This window comes from Monomorium pharaonis, chromosome 11, assembly GCF_013373865.1.
Source record: "Monomorium pharaonis isolate MP-MQ-018 chromosome 11, ASM1337386v2, whole genome shotgun sequence".
Classification (NCBI taxonomy): domain Eukaryota; kingdom Metazoa; phylum Arthropoda; class Insecta; order Hymenoptera; family Formicidae; genus Monomorium; species Monomorium pharaonis.
The window spans coordinates 1,953,553-1,976,160 of NC_050477.1; the positions used below are offsets into that span (position 1 = coordinate 1,953,553).

A 22,608-nucleotide genomic window follows, 5' to 3' on the forward strand; every position below is an offset into this window, starting at 1 on the left:
CGTATTTCATTAATAAAAAAATAGCTTTGTGCATAAATAGTATGCAAATTAATAAAAAATATTAGTTTTTGAGCTTAAATTTTTTAATATTTTGATGTAAAGGTGACGTGTAGTTTTCGAAAATTATACGTAACGATTATCCATTGGATCTCGAGTGGCTCAGCTATCGTTAGCCAAGAGTTAATATGTACTTATGAGAATTTACAGTATTTTAGAAGTAATTATTAAGATCGCTCAAACATTTTTTTTTAATTAAAAAAAATTTTAAAGCAATCTTAATAATTACTTCTAAAATACTGTAAAATCTAATAAGTAACTTTTAACAGAAGGGAAAAGAGACATTTTTTTAACAAACCTGAGTTATAATTACAGTATTTTAGAAGTAATTATAACTTTTTAATAGGTTTGTTAAAAAAATGTCTCTTTTCCATTCTGTTAAAAGTTAACAAAAAGCTTTACCTATTCTGGCTCAGGGAAAGTTAATCTAATTGTAAGTCCAAAATAAATACCTTTTTAAACAATAGCTGAGAGGCGTGTGAAATAAATCGAAGTAGTTAGTAGAAAGTAGCTTCGAGTAGATACTTTCGACAAATGTAAAAAGCAAATAAAATTTAAACGGGTTTTTCAACTTTCTTTATACACTTGATCGTGACCATGTTTATTCTTTTCTCGTTAATTAATTATTATCTTAAAAGAGCAATAAAAAAGTTTACATAATTAATTCGTGCTTCATTACTACATAAACAATGCGATTATTTAAAAAAATATATGCCATTTCTACACATTAAAATATTTTTGCATTTCACCAACTTGTAATTATATTTTTAATCATATTTATAAATAATTAGATAAAAAAATAAAATCAATACGGTTACAAATTGTAATATTATTACATAGCAATTTTGAAGGAATTTAATAATAAAGACATATTTCGGCATTATTGATGTCAATTGGGACAAATGAGTTAATAATTATAATATTATATTAAAATTGTAATACGTATCATTAAATATTATTCATATTTCACTTATACACATGTATTAAATATTACATGTAATTCTAAAAGTAATTATAAATAAATAAAATGCGTTAATAAAAATTAATTTCTGTGGAGCTAATTCTTCCTATTAAATGTCTTTACGTAAAATTAAATATTTACGCCTATCTAAATTAAATTTAAAATTCTTTGAGAAATTTAAAAAGAATACTTTTACTAATATATGTAATAAAACGTAAGAATTAAATACGTAAGTTAAACAATAAATAAATGAAAGTGTCGACAGATATATAAATATAAATTTACAATGAATGTAGCATATTTATTTTAAGAATTAACTGCATCAAACTTGCTACATGTTATTTTTACGTCTCCTCCGTTTTAATTATATTATTTATTGTAAAATGTTATTTCATGTGTAGCAGAATAAACCATACAGTATCATTATTAGCCACTACACAATTATAGGCCACTTGAATTTATGAGATGCCAATTAGGTTAATGCTCGTATCGCATTTCGATTTTCTCTATTGATAGCAGATTGCATATAAAGGAAATTGTAAATCATAAGGTCATATAATAAATGCGCAGAAATAATCGGTAATCCGTATAAATTTCTACTCATTTGTGAATGAGAGAACTAATAATGGCAAACGTAATAACAAACCAATTATTAACAGTTTACAATATATTATAATTTAATTAAAGCTTTTACAAAATACACATAAATTTATATTACCCTGTGTAATATTTTAATATTTATAAAAAATTTGTCCATTAATTGTATTCGTAAGAGATATTAGATCATGTATTGTACTATTGGTAATTTTGTTGTATACTTTCTTTCATTTATCTAATGTGCCTCGATTGTAAATTTTTCAGCTATATCTCCAGTATTTATCAAATATATTATTTTCATCGAACGAGTAATAGTATCGCGATTGGGATAACATGTCGCTTGACAAGACTTTTTCAATGATATTGGAACTATTAGTCTAGAAAAATTCGTTTCGGTCGGAACAAGTCGATTTGTTCGTTTCGTCGTCATGCGATTTACGAAACAAAAAGAAGCACGAGAAGTCGGCGCTCAGCGAGTTTGTACTACCGGGATAAAACGAGTTGAAGAGAAGGGAAAAACAAATTGAAATTTCAGCGTGTAACGATCACGCACGCGCACCGTCCGGGATTTATCGCATCAACGACCGGTTTTTGCATTTCCGGCTGTAGTAGAGTGCACACAAGATGGTACATCCAGTCACTAAGCCGGGAATAATTGGACTCAAGAATAATTGCCGATCACACAGTGCGAAGATTCGTATTAATTATCGGATAGCCATCAAGACCCAAAAATAATGTTTACCTGATGTTCAAATTATCCTTCATGTTCGTTATCTATTATTTACAATTTAAGCGTTATTAATATCTCGATGTATCTATTGGAAGGATCAAATCATCGATTTTAGATTCTAAAATAATAATTAAAATTTTTTTTATACATTAAAAAATGTAATTTTGTTGAAAAATTGTATTGTATAAATCAATGACAGTAGGCTTGTGTTGAAAATAAAAATATTAATAAGTAATATCAATTTAAATGATTGTTGCGACACATCTTCAATGTAACATAATCGTAACGAGTAATTCAATTATCGCTTATCGCGATAGCGGCTTTATCCAATTTTAGGAATGCAACAGCTATATGAGAAAAGTAAACAGTCGTATCGGCATACTCGTAATTCGATGAACGATATTTAATTATTTAATGGTGAATGCACCTGGTGAACAGACACTGTGACACGTGTCTGCAATTTTTGATAGTGCAAAATTGCGTGCAGGCGAAATCATTACCGTGATTCGTATATTTAGCGCTAAGGAGAATTTAAAAGTAATTTTTAAAAAATTAAGAATAAAGATTTATACACGTGTTTGATAAGAACCGTAATATCGGAAACCAAAGCTCCCCTTTAATTTCCATTCTTTAATTTGAAAAAAGAAACTTGTTAAGATTTATCTTTTGACCTGAACTATTCGAAATCGCGGTCATATATCGTACATGCTAACGTTTATTGAGAGCATAAATTCCAACCGGCAGCGAAAGAAATCTCCGTTTAAAGAAACGCATCGACATTTCACTCAACTTCGCTATTGTCCTATCTAGCAAACTACAGCTACGTTATCTGCAAGAAGAAGTACGGCCGCATCACGCTGGTCCCCGCTACAGATCGCGTCAAAAATCATCACACGTGTTGTACTTCACTATTATTAGTGTTAGAACCTGCTTTTTCCGATTGGTGTACTACAAATCTATCCAAAATTCGATAATTATAAGTCCTCGTATTTTTAAATAGATTTTGCATTATTTTCAGTATTTTGCGTTCCGTATTTCACCCGTTTGCTCGCTATGCATCAAGTTTTTCGTGAAATAGAGTTATCGGATGTTCTACTGGATGTTCTTCGTTATGAATTCACAAATGATAAATTATTAGAAAATGTTTTGTGTTTTCTTAACAAAAAATTAAAGCGATACATTATGTTCAGCAAGTGATTCTATAAATCAATATCAAATGTAAATTAAATATTATTTAGCAATCAAGTCTCTAATGAAATTTCTGTTGAGTCTCTGAATTCTCAGCGCTATATCACGATGTCAGATGAAATTCTTAGAGAAAGCTCTGGTAACCGGCATTGTTTGGATAATTGAACGCCATTCTCATCTACACTTAGCACACGAGCGCTCGTAAATGCATCGAAGACTCTGGTTGGGACAAACCGGCAAATTACGGAATCTCCTCTCTTAAAAGCGCTCAACTAATATCTCGCGTTGATTACCGCGGAGTGAAAACTAATCTAATGGTGTGGTCTCGTGATAATCCGCAGCGATGATTGTTCGCGTCTCCAAGAATATGAAATCGTTTCAACAACGAACGTATGAGTTCTATGTCTCGTTAAGCGAAAAGGCATCGCGAATTAATTGCTGCTCCGCTTCGCATAAAATGCCGCGTCCTTTATTTCATTTCAGGATAGACGTTGATTAAACCCTTCGTGAATTAAAAGCGAAATTAACACTTCAACGCGCGAATTGCTGAGACACTTTCATCTCGCGATTCTGTAACTAAATTTCTTATATTCTTTGCATCTAATATGTATCGCGCGAAAAAAAAAACGATAAGAATTATTTAATATTTATTTATATTTGTAAAAATACTAATAATTCAATCATTTATGTTCATGACAAGTTGTTGAATAAGAAAAATTTACATTCAAGAAACATTTAAGTATTTAATCTCTCTCTTTTCAAGTATCAACTGGATATTATATCTTTTTGTAACAGTATACTTATACATTTTATATGTCATTGAAAATATCAAAGGCTAATTAATTATTAGATGCAAAAACATTGAATAAACTTACCGAAGAAGCAGCAGACGAATACGATGGTATATAAAGTGATGAAGATTACTTTCATATCGGTTCTGTCGAAGATGTAATCCTCATTCAACGACACATTATAGAGCAGAGTTTCGTTGTTTATGTAACTTTCGTTGCTAATCTCGTAAGGGATCATATCCCGATCGCTGAATGCTCTGGAACAAAAAAAGTAAAGTTATCTTTAATGACATTAAACCCCGTTATTATAAATGTTTTAAAAAACAAATCAATTAAAGTAATCTATAATACGAAAGCATGTAGTGAATTACTCGTGCAACATTCTTTATTTTAATTAAATTAAAAATATATTTAAAAAGATTAAATAGAAGAAAAATTATTTCTCTCTCTCTCTCTCTCTCTCTCTCTCTCTCTCTCTCTCTCTCTTCCTGTTTCATGTAAATTGTCAATCTCTCCTCTCCCATTTTCTTGAGTTTCATGATTATTTTTCGCGTAATCACTTCGACCTAATCGCTCTTTCTGAGACTTGGCTAAAGCCTTGTACCCCCGATAGATTTGTTCACTTATCCGGGCTATCGACTTGTGAGATTTAACAGGGGGAAAGGGAAGGGAGCGTTAGCTTGTTTGCTCGCGACATTGGGATGACTATCCTTGCCTCCACGTCTGCGCAATTTTCTGCTCAACCTGAGTATATGTTTTTGTGGATCTCTCTACCTAAAGACGCCTAAAGATCGACCTTTCTTGCTAGCGATAATCTATCACCCTCCGAAATTGGGGCACTTCTCATTGTTTCAGACCGGTTACGAAAGGCTACATCCCTCCTTTTCCGCAGCTGTTATCATTGGTGACTTTAACACCGACCTTAACCGTCTCACTTATGACTCTGACCACCTGCTTGAATTCTGCTCTAGCAACCATCTATTCATCGTTCCCTACGATAATACTCATCATACGTCCTCTTCTCACACCCGCATTGATCACTGTTTCCTCAGTGATCAATCTCTACTCCTGTCCCAGCGTCAATTTCCTCTCTCCTTCCTCTCGATGCACAACTTGATCGAGGTCACCCTCGACCTCTTTGTTCATCATGTATCTCCTCGCACCTTTATCACGCGAGATTACTCTAGTTTCAACCCTAAGCTATTTTGTGGTTCTCCTCTCTCTTTCGATTGGTCCTTCGTCGGGCATCCTGTTACACTGGACGAAAAAACTTTTTCGCGTCTTTTCATAACCGCTCGGAATTTACTCGCCCCTCTTTACACGGTTAGGGCCAGGAGACCTCCTGCACCTTTGTCCAACCACACGCGATTGCTCATGCTGAGGCATAACGCTCTGCGCAGAGCGTGCCACCTTCATCCTTCTCCTGCTCTTCTCAGTGCTTTTCGTTCTCTTCGTAACGAGGTTCAATATCTGATTGACGACACGAGCTGGGTATTTGGCTGGGTAAGATTGGCTGGATTCGATCACAAATCCTGCTCGTCTGTGGAGTGAGCTCAGATCTCTCGGCCTTGCTAAATCCAAGTTGTCTTCCGCTTCTGACATTTCTCTCAACGAACTCAACGTCTTTTTTACCTCAGTCTCCTCAGGCTCCTCCTTGTTTTCTAATCTTCCTTCCCCTTTCTTCTCCTCTTATACAATGTATTTATCTGCTCCCTGTTAGTTCTTAGAAGGCTTGCTTTAGAACATTTAATAAAGACTTCTCTCTCTCTCTCTCTCTCTCTCTCTCTCTCTCTCTCTCTCTCTCTCTCTCTCTCTCTCTCTCTCTCTCTCTCTATCTATCTATCTATCTATTTATCTATCTATCTATCTAATCAATCATCTTATCCTTCGTTCCTGCTCGAGATAAATATCAGGGTAAAGTGTCATAAAATTTGTAGTTTATTATTTATAATTACATGGCAAGATGAGTAGTATCAAGTTATTAAATTAAAACTTTCTTTACGTTATTTAACAAGTTGCTATGACGGATACCGGAAATATTGCAAATTAAAAGTTTGAGAAGTATATTTAAAAAATAAAATTTAAGGCAATTTACTTTTTGTATCTTATAGAAAGTTAAATTTCAAATTTTCTATTCAAAAAATAAATTTTAAAAATTTGTAATTACACTACAAAAAAATACTGATATGCATTAAACGTTTTATAAGTTTATATATGTATTACGTTCCATATAAACGTTCTTTAAAGAAATGCCATTATAACGTATATTCAATCATCGTTATAACGATATCGTTACAACGTCAATTATTTTCATCCTTGCTGTACAATTTTTATGTAACGTAAAAATAAATTAAAGTACAACGAACAGTTTTTTCTTTTATATTAAATCTTTATAATTACGCGGCAAATAAATATTGATTATGATATTCGATCAAATAATTGCGTACGTATACACAAATAAATTCGTCCAGGTGCCGAAAGAGACAAAAGTTTTATGGATTTATAGGAAAACGTTCCGAAACGAATCGGTAGATAAAATGTTTTATAGTAAACCGATAATACCTTGATGTATTTGTGATATACGTAGACGCATATCTGCGTGAATCTGCGTTTCGTGATGAATTTTACAGAATCGCAGGATTCGCACGTGGTGAACATATACGATTAATGATTTCTAATGTGAAATTTGATATATGCCACGTGTCGCTAAAAATCCGAATTTTTTGTAGTCCAATACAAGATAAACAAGATCAAACGCTACAAATATTTTATTCGTTTACAATCAATATCAGTAAATCAAATCAAGCTATAGATAAACATGTAAAGAGTTACTGTTCTATCGAGATAATTTTACAGATTCTATAACCAATTAAATAGTGAAGACATATAATATATGTAGGATTTTATCATTTTTAAATTTCGTCGATTACACATAATTAAAGTTTTAGAGTACATAAGAATTTTTAGTATATAAGAAAGTTTTAAAAAAATAAAAAAAATAAAATTTTTTTCAGAGGATGTATACATAAGATAAAACTTTATTCCCTTATTTATTGCTATTGTTTTATCTTTGAAAATATACCGTTTATGTAAGAAAATATACAATAAACTACACAATCTCTCTCTCTCTTTTTCTCTCGCACTCGCTTTCTTTCTCTACTTCGCGAGACCCAATATAATTATCAACTTTAAACACTTTTTTATTCAGAATAAAAATTGAGCAACGTCAGAAATAATGGTGCTTCCTGTATCCGTGAAAATTTTTAAAATGTAACGACTTCGACTTCGACTTCGACTTTGTGACAGAATTTGCGAAAGAACCATATGGTACAACGCACATGCACACGAAACGCATGCTCATCAAACTCATTCTTTCCTTTTATGTAATACGCAGCTCGACGCACGTATGCCATGTAAAAGGACGTAGAGCCAACGTTAGCGTAATTGTACTTGTTTCGTGTTTATTACGAGCTCGCATAACGCTACGTGGTAAGCGTAACAGAGAGATACGGGCTAACAAGCTACGGTTACAAGGCAAATGCAATCGTTCACTCCTATAAGCGAGGCTCACAACGTGGATCGACCGGAAATAGGATTATCTCTTCCGAATGTTTAGAATGTATGATAGGATGTCATTGGTTAAAGTGGGCAAGTCGATAAAGGGCTGAAATCGATTGCGGCGATAGCGGGACATGCGTGTTCATCGTGCCATATTGATGTTACCGCATGATAATCGAATTACAGACGTAACGTCGACATTTTCACATACTTTCTCACTTAATGAAATATTAAAAAATTGCACATAACTACATCGAAAAAATTTTTTGTCAAAATTTACCCTCAAAATCTGGTAATTGTGGGATAATGTATAACCTCGAGAAATTTTACTATACTTTTAGTACATTTTACTAAAAGTTATAATAAAATTCCTCACACATTATCCCACAATTACTAAATTTTGAGGATAAATTTTAAGAGAAAATTCTCTCCATGTAAAATTAAAGCATTTTTTAATCGTAACATATATTATTAAATATATATATTTGAAATCAAATCATTGTAAATAAAGTGTATCGAACTCTCTAATTTGTGAATTTTATTTTTGCGACAATCTTAGATTTTAGCATTTTTTGTTTTTCAGACACGGAATTCTTTTTACTGATTACAGAAACAAGCGCAAAAAACTACATATCTATTCTTTTCCTATTTACTTTTTTGAATGCAACTTTTTCTCACAGCTCCGTAACAGACAATTTTAAGATACACGTGCATTAAATTATAAAAACCTCGAGTTCTTTCTATTTCTTCAGGAAATAGAATATACAAATCATTATAAAGATACACTTGGATAATAATTAATTAGTTATATAGTACATATCGCAAACTTGCTACACAGCTTTCAAAAAACGACAGTTGGAGTCGTAAACAGTAACATACTAAATTAGTGACTTGTTTTACTAGTTTATTATATATCTTGTAAGTGCGTGTTTGTTAATTGCAAGAGAGAGAAAGAGAGAGAGAGAGAGAGAGAGAGAGAGAGAGAAAGAGAGAGATCTAAATACATTTTACGCTACTACCAGACAAGCATTTATAAATAATATTTTGTGTCGTTGTCTATTAAATTCATTGAATTGAACTTTTTTTATGCATGATAAATTTCTCAAACAAAATTGACATTTTTGAGATACTATTATTAGATAAATCCCGGAAATATAAGCAATCGAAAAATTTCGGTATTTTCAAACATGAAGTATGAATATAATAAATAAATAATTTTTGTATAACAAGGTGTATGACAATAAAAAAAGAAAAATCAATAGAGGATTAACAAACGCAATTTGTGTTATGTATGCAAATAAAAAGATTAAAAGAATATGTGTGATTAATAAATTTTACCGTAATCCATTCTATGTTCGACAATTTATTTCCTAAGGCTATTATTACATCTTTGCCCCATTAACAATGCAAAAGGAAAAAAAATATTTTTCGAAAAGAAAAGCGTGCACCGTCGCCATTAATAGTACCAATTACTCCAAAAAGGATTCCAGAGCTAATTCGTTCATTTATCGTCATGTATAATTCAGTTGAAAAATTAACGCTCAAGAATATATATGCACAATAAAATGTAGTTTATCAGTTGATGTCGGGAAAACTTTATTCTGATAAAAACGTCCAGCATAATTAATCTATAAATTAAACAAACTTTTTTAAAATACAAATCTAATTCTTTTTATATAAATAAATTTTATAAATTTTATATAAAATCTTATATGTCGAAAAAATTTTATATATTTTGTATCAGCATTATTGCGTATCATATACTCTTTACAAGTTTTTTATTGAGATTTGAAAAAAAGCTTTTCCATGCTTCTCTATTGAATATCTGCTTCAGAAATATGATGTGCAGCAAAACATCCAAAACATTCCAGCGTTTTATAGCAAGGAAAAGTCTCGGAAAGGTTCGCCCTTACTTCACAAGTAATATATCGCAAAACGATCGCATTGCAGCTAATATTACTCGATCGAATTCTCGGAATTTCATTTAGCATCAACATTTTTTAATTGAAGCTAGAAAAAAGAATTTTAGAGCCACGATAAATCTTCAAACGCCCATCATTGCGCCTGAATGCATATCATTATAAAAGATCGTGCTTATAATAAAGCTGTTCGTTCAGCATCCGTAATGTGACGATAATATAAGGTTCTTTTCACTTTTTTCGTCCAAAGATTACATGTTATCGAGAAATACGTAATAGCGACGTGAATGTTAAACAAACGTAACGCTAAACACATTTTATGACTTAAACACAATTAAATTTAGGACCCCTCTCTAAAAAACAAGAGTATCCAGTTTGACTATTTTGGACAGTTTGGATAGTAATGATTGGAAACTTACTTAGAAACGCAGCAGGCATTGGAAACAAAGAATCAATTTTTTACGATTTTTCATTCTTTCAAAATATTTAATCGTTTTCTAGCACTAATCTTAATCGAAAAAAATGCTAATCATACATGTTTAAAAACTGTTGGGAAAACCAGTAGTGACAGATATTATGACTGTTTTATTCTGTGCGAGATAAACATAATACAAGCTACAAGAATATAACAAGATTAAATGCAAAACCGGAATATTATTTTGCGCGACTGATATTACGATTAAAAATATGAGATTTTAATTAACGATACAAAAGACATTTTATACCATTGTAATCTCCATCGAATAATGATTCACAACTGGTGTGTTCTAGACATTAAAAAATAAATAAATTAAGATAAAAATCTCTTTCTTCAGTGAGAGAGAATGTTTTCCGTTTAACAATTTTTTTGCGAATGCGCGGAATATTTCTGTTTGTATGCTGGATAAAAATGTAAATCTTCAATCATAAAAGCAATTATCTTCCCGTTTCACTCGCGACCGTTACAAAGTCGGCTGCGAAGCATCCGAAAGATATAACGGATATTTCGACGATAAAAAAAGTCTTTTACCTTTGTTTAGTTAGGGAAATGTTCATTTACTCGGGAATTGAATTATTCTAATTTCCAGCACACGAGAATGCAATAAAAAGATTACAGCGTTTACCTTAACGAGTATAGGCGATGTCGTATTCTTTTTATTCGCGCACGAATTTCAAATTATCACCCGAAAGTTGGCTCTTTATTCTTTTTTTTTTGCTTATTCCAAAGGTATTTATCCGCTTTATAACATTAATGTTACGAATTCTTTAGCAGAGTCGTTTGCAGCGCAATTTCATGTATACATAAAATCTTTTATTAAGCATGAAAACTATGTGCATTGTTATCAGTGTGGCTTCTAACGTTGATAGCGATCGTTACCGCGGAAACTTGCGCTCCATTTTGCACACGTTCACCATAATGTGCAGCTGTGTACGCATGTGTTGATTCTACGGTCTTAAGTACTCCAGACCTTTCAGATAAAATCTGTACCGCAAACGAAATTTCAAGAGGCCAAAAGGGTAAAAAGAGAAATTACGCGATAAATCTACCGTGTCTTCGACGAGAACGGAATGTTACTCAATATTCGTAGCTGCGATCGGAAAACTGATGAGATTTGTGGCCGGTGCATGCTGCACGTGTTTCTCCGCGAAATATATGCGTTAGTGCGACGAAGATACCTATTTCCTTTTCCCTCGCAAAGGATTCACCTCTGAGAAAACGCGGCGGGAACTTGCGCAAGTTGGTAACTTGCAGCATTGAGTGCTCTCTGGATTAAATTCGTGACTCCTGCGAGCTATTCGATATCCCGCCGCGAGCGATTCGGAGTTTCTTATGTCGAAAAGTGAGGCATTAAAACGATAACATTATCTACCCTTGAAATTTAATTTGTGAAAAGCCGTAAATTTCTTCAATCGCTTATAACCCAAAGTTATTGACTTTTCGACATATACTTTTGCATATCGACACGTACTAAAGTCTTTAAATTCTCTCTAATAATTCATCTCTGAAGTAAACTCCAACATTATTAGAAACTTAAATATATATTGTTATTCGGATAATTCAGTTCAATTACTTGCACAACTTTAATTCCATATTTCACTCATATCGCCGCTGATTCCCACTAAAAATGTTTGACACATATCTACAGTAATCTCGAGTAACTCAATTTAGCTTTATTACATACTTCGAAAAATTGTTTCGTGTTTCATTATTTTCATTGCAATATATCGCGTAATATTGCATTTTATTTATTTTATTATTTTTATAATCACAGCTGTAATAGCGCACGTCACGATTATATTTTATTGAAAAAAAATATTCATAATCTTTCCATCATCGCTATTACAAGGCATTATTTTATTAATTGTTTCTCATCAAATTGAACTTTTTATCAGACGCTCACGATATCCATTATAGAATGCAAGAGAGATACTCGAGAGAGATTTGCTTTCTCCACTTCTAGTGATTGCTTCAACCTGACGCATCTAAACAATGTGAGTCTGTTGAATCTGCCATACAATTTCAACTAAACCACTTTCCGAATAAATTTGTTGCTTCATATATTTTGAATATATTAAATTTTGTGTTTTCGTACAAAACAATGTCTTAGTTTAAAAAAATTAAATTATTTAATAATATAATTTTTTCTAAATTTGAAACCAAATTTTTAATTAATAAAAAGATTGGAAAACATCATTATTTCTCGTAACTCTTCAATTTTTGATAATTTTATATGGAAATTAACGAGTAAAATAATTTTGCTGAAACCTACTTAAAATTAATTAAATTAAGTAATAATTGAATAAGCTATTTATTTTCATCTCGAAAATTTAATTAGCGTAAAATCTTTATTTTCTCGTGTTTATGATTAAAAGCTTAATGTTTTATTCTTTTTGAAGAGATTTTAAATTATAAAAGATACAGTACGTAAAGAATTATTTCATTGTAATTTTTTATTTAAAAAAATGTGTTTTAATTAATAGTGTATTTAAATATTAATTTCTAATAATACAGTTTATACTTTGTTTTTATGGGAATTATATTTCTCTGTACTTTATTTTAATGCATATACATAATAGTTAAAAAAAAAGAACAAAATGCAGGACATGTATTTCCCAACTGCGACGTAAACAAATATCCCCAAAATACATATATGTTGATTTTTGCCTTCTATCACTGGTAAATAAGCAAATTTTATTTTTGTAAAATGTATGCGCTTTTTAATTTCAAATATTAATTTTCCCTACTTTATCCCGTAATCAAACAGAATTAGTATTTACCAATGTAAAATTGAAAAATACGATATATTAAACATTAACGTAAAAGTAAATTATTAATAAATTTTGGATGCATTTATCTTTAATAATATATATATTTTTTATTCGATCGTGCGTTTATATGAAATACAACTTGATAAATAAAGAAAGTTATTGCCAATTTTTAATAATAAAATTTGACATTTATTAATAAAAATTAATTCGTTTGCTGGATAACCGAAAATCTTTTACACGCAAAATAATGAGATCTTTCGATTGAGAAATATGTAAGATATATTAATTATTATAATAATTACAATTTTTAGCATTTCATAAAATTTCTTATAAAATAGCGAAAAACGAAGAACTTTTTCCCGAAAAGAATCGTGGATTAAATCGAAAAGCGTAAGAACTATTTGATAAAATGACCAGATGAAAAAAAAAAGTACCCTCGCGAGTAGATTGCGTTATTCTTGAACCTAAGTAGATAAAATCTACATAAACAGATTACTTCCATTGTACCTACTGACGCACGTTTCGTCCTAAGTTCGTAATATTTTATCACTATTAGAGCGGTGATGTTTTTCACACGAGTTTTGCCTAGCTTGACACGTTTCATACATCGTTGGTCTTTCTGTATCAGAGCTGTGTAGGTTAAGAATGATAACCCGTCCGCCGTTAGTGACACGGCATTAACTTTTTCTCTTTGCAGCAAAGGCTTTTGTTTCGTAACCCAATCGGTGTTCTACGTGTCACCTGACGTTTCGCCAATTAACGTGACTTTGTCGCACCGAGTTCGATGCACTCCTTGATCAATCTGTTTGAATACTTGGAAGATTGGATTTGCTCGCTTGCATCGATTTACGCGTTTTATATGTCGCTATTTAAAAAAAAACGTGTAATTAACATTTCCGACAGAATTGATATTTTTATTCACCATGCGAATTTATAGCTGAAAAAAAATTATTCGTGTTTATAACGAAACGATTGTTGCTTTATTTCAATTTGGTATCGACTCTTTTCAATTTCAAGTAAATGAGCACAATACTTTTGAATCGTTTTATACAGTCTTTGCATATTATTATCCCTCAATCGCATCAACCTTCTTATGACCGACTTGTAGTTCCAACATCCCCTATCGTTCGGAAATGTGTATCGATTTACCTTCTCCTTCCCTCTCGCCACGAAAGAAACGGCATTGTCATGGAGAAGAAATAGTATTGTTATGAAAATATTGTTCCTTAATCGAATGTATTATCATAGGCAAGTAGAGAAACAGTTCTTATTCGATTCGCGGTCGGACTACTCTCTATAGAATGAGGCAATGTGAGTTTTTTTTTCTTTTCCCGTGGGCGAGGGTGCTTGTGTGTCTATGTCACTAAATCTTACGAAGTGTTTCTATCGGAATTGGGGTCAGGAGTTATTTTCTCGGTGACAGATTGGATGTTGCGTTATCTTAAAGGTTCGTCATGGTGCTTGATCGCTTCCCTCGCCACGAAAGAAACGGCATTGTCATGGAGAAGAAATAGTATTGTTATGAAAATATTGTTCCTTAATCGAATGTATTATCATAGGCAAGTAAAGAAACAGTTCTTATTCGATTCGCGGTCGGACTACTCTCTATAGAATGAGGCGATGTGAGTTTTTTTTTCTTTTCCCGTGGGCGAGGGTGCTTGTGTGTCTATGTTACTAAATCTTACGAAGTGTTTCTATCGGAATTGAGGTCAGGAGTTATTTTCTCGGTGACAGATTGGATGTTGCGTTATCTTAAAGGTTCGTCATGGTGCTTGATCGCTTCAAGCGATCGTATCGTTTTAAAATGGACCACCGGACCTCAACATCGTGACAATCTTCCGATGCCCGTTTTTAGCACAATTTTCCTCTCCTTGAGTTTCTGTAGTAAGCAATTGGAGACATAACTGTTTTTTTTTTCTTTTAAAACGTGTAAAGATAATACCTGATGTTTCTGTTTTCAAAAAAATTGTTTTATTAAATATATAATTTCTTAAAAAAATTAATTTATTATATTAAATTTTTAAAAATATATAACTGCAACAATTACGTTTGCAGAAAACAACTTCATATGATAAAATTAAACAATTTTGCAAAATAATAGAATGTAGAATCTATTTAAAAAGTTTATTAAAAAATACGATAAACAAATTAAAAAACTATTTTTCTTTCTATTAATTTTTTCTCTGTATTCGCTAAATAAATAACATATAACAAAAAAGAAAATTTTCGCTTTTTCAATATTAATACAAAATTTACATTTGTAAAGAATATATATATTATCCTACAATTTTGTATATTTAAAATCTATCTCTTAAAAAATACATAAATCTAATGAGTTAACATCTTTGTAAAAAAAACTCTATATTTGATAACGTATTTTCTCAAAAACAGAAATATTAGCAAACTTGCTTTCCCAAAAGACGAATTAAGCTTTTAGAAACACAATTAAAATCCTGCAGAGACTGATTCATCTTGTTTCCGGTTATATACCTCAGTGTTACGTGTAACACCCAAGCTTCCCACATGGCTACCTACGCATATCATAGGAATAATTAATACGTTGTAAAAAGTTCATATCACGTGTCCCACACGAGCAGTTGGGTAAATCAAATGTGCAAGATGGAAAATACCGTATTTAGATATATCGTATAAATATAACGTATTTAGATGTCAGAGTTTATACGGGATTAATTTGCCATAACACAAAATCAAAAGGATATAAAATATTGGAAGAGGAGATTTTTCGTTATCTCGGTAAAAATGAAATTGCCACTTCAATAGCGATAATGAACCTGTATAATATGATTTGAAGCAGGGGCACAATATCAATGAAAAATTGATCCACTAATGCAGCGCAAGTAAGTATTTGCATGACCGACATACGTGATTATTATACAGGACGATTCCTAAGTAGGTAGAACAAATTTAAGGGGTATTTCTTAATTTATTTTATAAAAAAAGGTTTTATAAATATATATAGAAATACCAAATGTACACACACTTTATTAAAAAAAATTTTTATCTTTATCAGCTTTGATATCTTGTGCATTTTGAAAATTCTAACAAAAAATTTAAGGAAAAATTCTTTCATTTGTGCAAAAAGGAACACAATATATTCTAGAGTGCTTTGTTTTCAAAATACAAGTCAAAAAGATAAATAAAAATTTTAAGAGTGTAAAAAATGCTTAGTAGTATTTTATTCAAATAAATATGTATGTGTACACACACATACACACAGAATTTCCTACGATCATTCATTGCTATTCTAGAGTCATTGATATTCTAGCGTTTCGCTTGGTCAAGTTGTGCAAGCCGATCTCATTATGCAATCCGCTCGTCAATGTAATTTCTAAATGAATTTACAGATAATTAGTGAGTATATGACATCGCTGCGACAAACCGGAAGGACGTCCGGTTAACGTCGAATTCGATTTACTATCGCAATCGGAGTGTGAGCATTTCTGATTTGAATAAGTTAGTGCGTGGGGTAACACTTGATATCTCATATATCTTCTTTAACAACAGTCATTTTGTATAAACAGATACATTGATAATAAGTTAACGATTAATGACTTTTTAAAGCCTTTATCTTATCTTAAAGAATGTTCAGAAACAATCCCATTATCTGCTGGTATAATTGTAGTTGCTTTTAATTATTCCCTAACATTAAGTGAAAACTTGAACTTGAAACTAAATTTTTCTTAAATCTCGAGTTGACATTCATAGAAAAAAATTAGGCTCGTTATAAGCAATTTAAAATTCTGGTTAATTCCAGAAGCTATCAAACATCCGCCGAAAGTCCTTGGTGTACCTTTTTTGTACTCTCTGTCCTCTCGCGGGATTGAGCTGTTAACTTCGTAACTTTCTTACGGATAAAGATTCTCTACTTCTAAATTTTTAAGAGAAATGAAAAAAGTGATGCAGGAGGAAACTGATTCAAACGGGTGCAACGATGGAGAAATCGAGTTTGGGATCGACTTATATTAATAGTCGGTCTGACAAAGGCAGTATGCTTCGATAACAATACCGATAATTGGCCATCGTCAATCGTGTTGATTTTTTCGCATGAATGCAGCATTCTTACTAAAGATAGAGAGAGATGATATCTAACAGTAAATCATTTCTCATTTATAAAAAAGATGTCCCATCACATTCAGCTATCTACTGAGCTTATTGTGTCGCTAACTCATTTATCGAGATTTTGAAGTTGAGATTATCCCTCGAGTAAAGATTTATGTATTTTATCCGGGTATCGCGGATTTCAGATAACAAATTCAAGAAGTCGAAAAATTGAAAATAGATTTGCAAAAAAATATATTTAGAATCAATTGCTATCAGTTAATTCTATGAACGTATTATCGTGAGGTAATAAATAAAACCTGAAAAGAGAAGTACAGAAACATTTGATTTTGACAATACATCATATTGCAGATATTTATAATATTTGTAATTAACAATTATAATTATGACTGAATAAAAAGTGTTGCAATTATAGTGAAAGCTGATTACACTTTAATTACAATTAAGAAAACACGATTAGTTTTTCATGATTGCTTCTTTAATTGTAATTATATCTCATCCAAACAAGCAAATATTTCAGGCAAACAAATTGATCAACATTATCGATTACAATTATTCGCTGACATTACGGATACCAGTACTTCGTGATCGATATATACCAATAAACCTAATTTCATGACTGCAGGCTACAAAACGGAGAATTTATGGCATAATAGATCTTCACTGGTTACAAATTAAGCCAGAGATTACGCCTATGATTTTGATCTTGATTATTTGCCAAGATTTAATATTAAATATAAAATTATATTAAATATTTGTATAAAAATAATTATACCTTTGTTAATTTTACTTATTTTTTCATTTTAAATATTTTAATCACTGTTAACAAATTCCTCTTATCTTGTATGATAAAATAGTATGTACTAGTATTTAAATAAGTTTGATCAAATCAATATTTTAAAGATCAAATATTTTTTAGATAATCGATAGCAAAATAATTATATTTTCATTTCTCTTGAGATGATTACACACTTGTGTTGAATATCACGTGCAGTTAATGCAGATATTCATAGTATCATAAATCATATGTCTGCGTGGCGGACGTATGTCGAAACGAGCGCAAATTAATTGTTACCAATTTACATACTGATCGGAGAGACTCGGCGTATACTTTCAAGATCTTTCGAACACGAATAGTGCAGATCGAGAACGTGCCGTTGCATGGATGACACACACGAAACCCCGTATGACTAATGCAAAAAGTGATTGAAGTGATACGTGGAATTAATTGCGGGCTGCGTCGAGATAATCAGCGTAGAAACGCCCGGCTCTTTGAATTCTAATTGTTCCACCAAAAGCAGTAATTAAATTCATCTAGCGGAAAACCGAATGTAAGCGAAGTTAAAAAAGCAAAGCCGCGGTAGAAGTATATTAGCCGTAGTAATTAATTTCATAAACTCAAGCGATTCGACAAGGAACATAATGGCAGTCAAAGCCGAAAAACAATATGTATAAAATACATAAAGAGAACTTTGGCGAGTACTTTGTAGCGTAAAACGTATGGTTTATATTTATTCTTTTATATTTATTCTCTTTATGCGCATACCTTTTACATTTAAGTTTAATAGCTTTCATGTTACATGGAAAATGAATGTTCTGACATGTTGTATACGATGTTCCTATATGTCAGAGATTAATAAAATATTTTCTCATTATGCTTATTATAGAATTATACAGTTTGAATTATACAGAAAATTATACAGTTTGACATATAGTGACAACAGAAACAATTTGCAGTTTATTCTCAATTATAATTTAGTAGGTAAATAAATATCTGAAATTAAAATTTGTTCAAAATATAATTTGAAATAATTAAATTAATGTTAAGTTATAATAAAAATAATGAGTAAATAGATCTTTAAAGACAAATACAAAATTAAAAAATCTTTGTTTGACAGAGAATAATAATCGTTTCTTATAAATAATTATAAAATAACGGTTATTAAAGCATTTTTGTACACGGAATAAATTTTATATTAATTTATCACTGTTTTAGGCAGCATTATATTACAAATCAGATTAATTAATCTTGTTCAGAGATAACCCAGATGATTTTTCGACTTTGAATTAATCGGCCAATTTTGCATTTCATTTAATTATGCAATTATAAATTTCACATTATATCATTATTAATGTTAGGAAACACGAAACTATATTTGTATCGCTAATTATGTATTAAATAAATCTACTCGTTCCAGTTTAATAACGCAAGTAATTAATAACAACTGTGTAATTACTGAATTATAATAAAACACTAGTTAATGATGTAAAAGTTTGATGACAAGTTCACCCTTAATTTAATTCTATTTAAGGCTAAAGATTGAAATTTAACCGAGATAGTTGCACTTCTTCTCTCAATAATGTGTGAAACTCGATCTTTATACACATCTCTCTCCCCAAAAAATAAATCACTGTAATATTCCCTTGGAAAAAAATAGTCGTATCACGCTGCTTTAACGAATAAATCTATCCATTCATAACGTCAAAAGTTATCTACAGCTTACGTAGAACACATTTAGTAAATTTTACTACAATAACAGTATTGTTACTAGATAATTTCTGATCATAAAAATACATCATGAAAATACGTTTTTAATTAATTATGAAAAACTTAAACAAACACTAAAGCAAATGTAAAAATAGATAAACATAAAATGTAAAAATAGATAAATATATGTTTATATATTTTCATGTTTGATTTTGGAAGATTGAAGGATTAAAGAATATATCGTTTATAAATAAAAACCCGATTTGTGAAGCAGTTTCAACTGCATGCAAAATTATTCCGCAGAAAAGTTTTAAACTGGTATAAAAAGTAATGAAGAGGTAAAAGTTAGAATACTAATGGATAACCATTCTTCGCGGTTTGTTGGAATTTAAATTTAAAGTTTAGCAGAAAAAATGACAAAACGGATGAATAAATATTGAAAACAAATTAACACAATCGGACAATTTTATAAAAATTTTTTAAATTGTCGATTTTTAATTATTGATAAGATAATCATTGACAAGAGGTATACACAATTAATTAAAAAGTTAAATATACGTAAAACTTCACAATATAAATGATAAGATGTCCTAAATTTTTAATATTTAATTTGACGAATATTTTGACGTATAAATTTTAATCAAAACAATAAAAATTCGATGTAAAAAAGTTGATTGAAAAGTTACGATACTGCGTCGCACAATATCGAAATGGCAAATGCTCCGATAGTTTCATATAAAATAATTTTGCTTTCGACAGGTAGGCGTGTAACAATATTTTTGTAACTTTATATTCTCAGATGAAAAGCCCAGGCAAAAAGAAAAACAGAAAGTTATCTTCGTAAAAGACTGTATCGATAAATTGTATCTTTTTATTACATCTCGTATGGTTTATATAGATTTTTCAATATATTATATTTTATGGATTAATTTATTTATTTTACGAATTAAATCCGTAAAGAACAAAAGCAAAATTAACATTTCCTTTTCTAAAGCTCATAATAAAGGTGAATAAACTTCTCATCTTTCATCATGCGAATATTAAACGCTAGTTTAAGATGTCTATTATCTCTCTTGTCTGTAATCACAATTTAATATGCCGTGGCAATTTTAATGTTACTTAAATATGTCACACACTTTTGTCTGGGAATAATACACAATAAAATGGAAAACAGAGATTGCCTTTGTAATGTTTAATGTAAAAAAAAATTAAGATATATACTACAGTAAATTTCCATACAAAGAGATTAATAAAAGTCAAACACATAATATATTACTCTCTAAAAATCAGTTATTCTATCTTTGAATAAACTATAATGGTAATACATTTAATGAATTAGTGTCTATGTCTATACACAGTATACACAGTCATATAAAGATCGAGTGTGTAGAGGTATAGACATTAGATAATTTACCACACAGTTTATCCGGAGATGAAACAATCAGCCCTAAGAAAATATTTCTCAGATTAAAAAAAAGAGCAGAAATCTCATTTTATCACTTTCCTGCAAGACAAGTCAAATTTAACACAATTAACCAGCTTAATTAGTGCAAATATCGATTAATATATCACGATAGATGTAATTATAAAAAATCGAATCGATCTCTCTGTATAGCAGCTCGATAATAGAAAATAAATCAAGCTGCAATGTTAATTCCAATTACGAGTTGTACCGAAATCTGACTCACCTCGTCGCGTCCTGGCCAACAAAATCGATTTGCGTTCGTGCCATTACAGCGTTTTGCTTCTCTCCCGGCGATCCCTCGCTTCGGACAACGTACATTAGAATGCTCATGACGACGAGGAATTTCGGGATCGCGGATACAGATGAGAGACGCGGCACAACACGACAGCCCGCCACCTTTGTTTTGCGCGTTTTGCCACCGCTGTCCCCGCTAATTTGTCACCGGTGCACCACGCGCGGAATAATGATGAACGAAGTCGCCCTAATGAATTTTTTCCACCGACAAATAGCACGACATGGTGAAATAAGACGGGTGTGTTTGCCAAGATTAAAATTTCCTCGTTTCTCCTCGGCTGTCTTATTAGCGCGTCGAGAGCCCCACGAATGCATAGAAGGTTCTGGCGCAAATATTGCCGTTAATGCGGTATAACGACCAATTGTTTAATTGTCCGTCGCGTGCAGATTCGTTCACGCAATTACGATAAAGCGAATGTCGTTGTCGTCCTTTAGTTGTCAGACACCGATTGTGTATCACCGTTGCGACGGAAACTCCACATTAATCCGTTGGCTATTTCATGGTGTCCTCTTCTTCCCTTCTCATTTTTCTTACTTCGTAATTGCACGTGAAAGAGACGTCTCGATTCACCACACACACACACACACACATACACACACACACACAAAGTTTTTCCTGTCGAAGGCGACCCGCAAGAATAATCAACAATTTAATACAAAATTACGCATACGTCCATTATTACGTTCCGCGCATTGTCCTTCGAACGTGATTATTTTCTCGGACGTAAGCGTTTCTTAATCGTCTCTCTCTTGCGCACTTTGCATCCGACGCAGTTGACTTTGCAGTAAATTCGTAGAAAATAATTCTTTTCGTTTACCGCAATACGTACAATTCGGGACGGCGGAGTCTTAAGTAACGTCTTCTATCCACTATATTGCATGTAGTTTATCAATTCAACGACGTGGCATTTGACGTAACATTTTCGTGAGTTAAATCTCTTGAAAACGCTGAGGCATTCTTTCTTCATCATTTTCCATCATTTTCTTGATATTAAATTTACACTCTGTGTGTATATGTGTGTGTGTGCGCGAGATCGAAGAACATTGTTAATATTAAAGTTAATATCAACTATATTTCTTGTCTGGAGTTTTTATTATCGAATTTTATTGCGTATTAAACTGTCAAAACTTTCACGTTAATATTTAGCGACGTAGAAAAGATGTATTGTTTTAGTAAAAGCCCAGTCATAAAATGTCTGAATAAATATCGAATATAATAATAGATAATAAT

The 22,608-nt window shown here is 31.4% G+C and overlaps 1 protein-coding gene across 3 annotated transcripts in view; it reads right to left on the reverse strand.

The window, feature by feature from the left end:
* Window positions 1-22,608, reverse strand: part of LOC105837843 (trissin receptor) — a 75,666-nt gene that overhangs the window by 33,711 nt on the left and 19,347 nt on the right. The window contains exons 2-3 of one of the 3 annotated variants that reach the window (XM_036293483.1): window positions 5,121-5,124; window positions 4,409-4,581 (exon numbers count right to left, since the gene is read on the reverse strand). In XM_036293483.1, coding sequence (XP_036149376.1) covers window positions 4,409-4,562 — 154 coding nt within the window. In that variant the 5' untranslated portion in view covers window positions 4,563-4,581; window positions 5,121-5,124. Of the gene's footprint in view, window positions 1-4,408; window positions 4,582-5,120; window positions 5,125-21,306; window positions 22,574-22,608 lie in introns of all 3 variants that reach the window. The other 2 variants (XM_012682964.3, XM_012682965.3) reach the window with 2 other exon arrangements.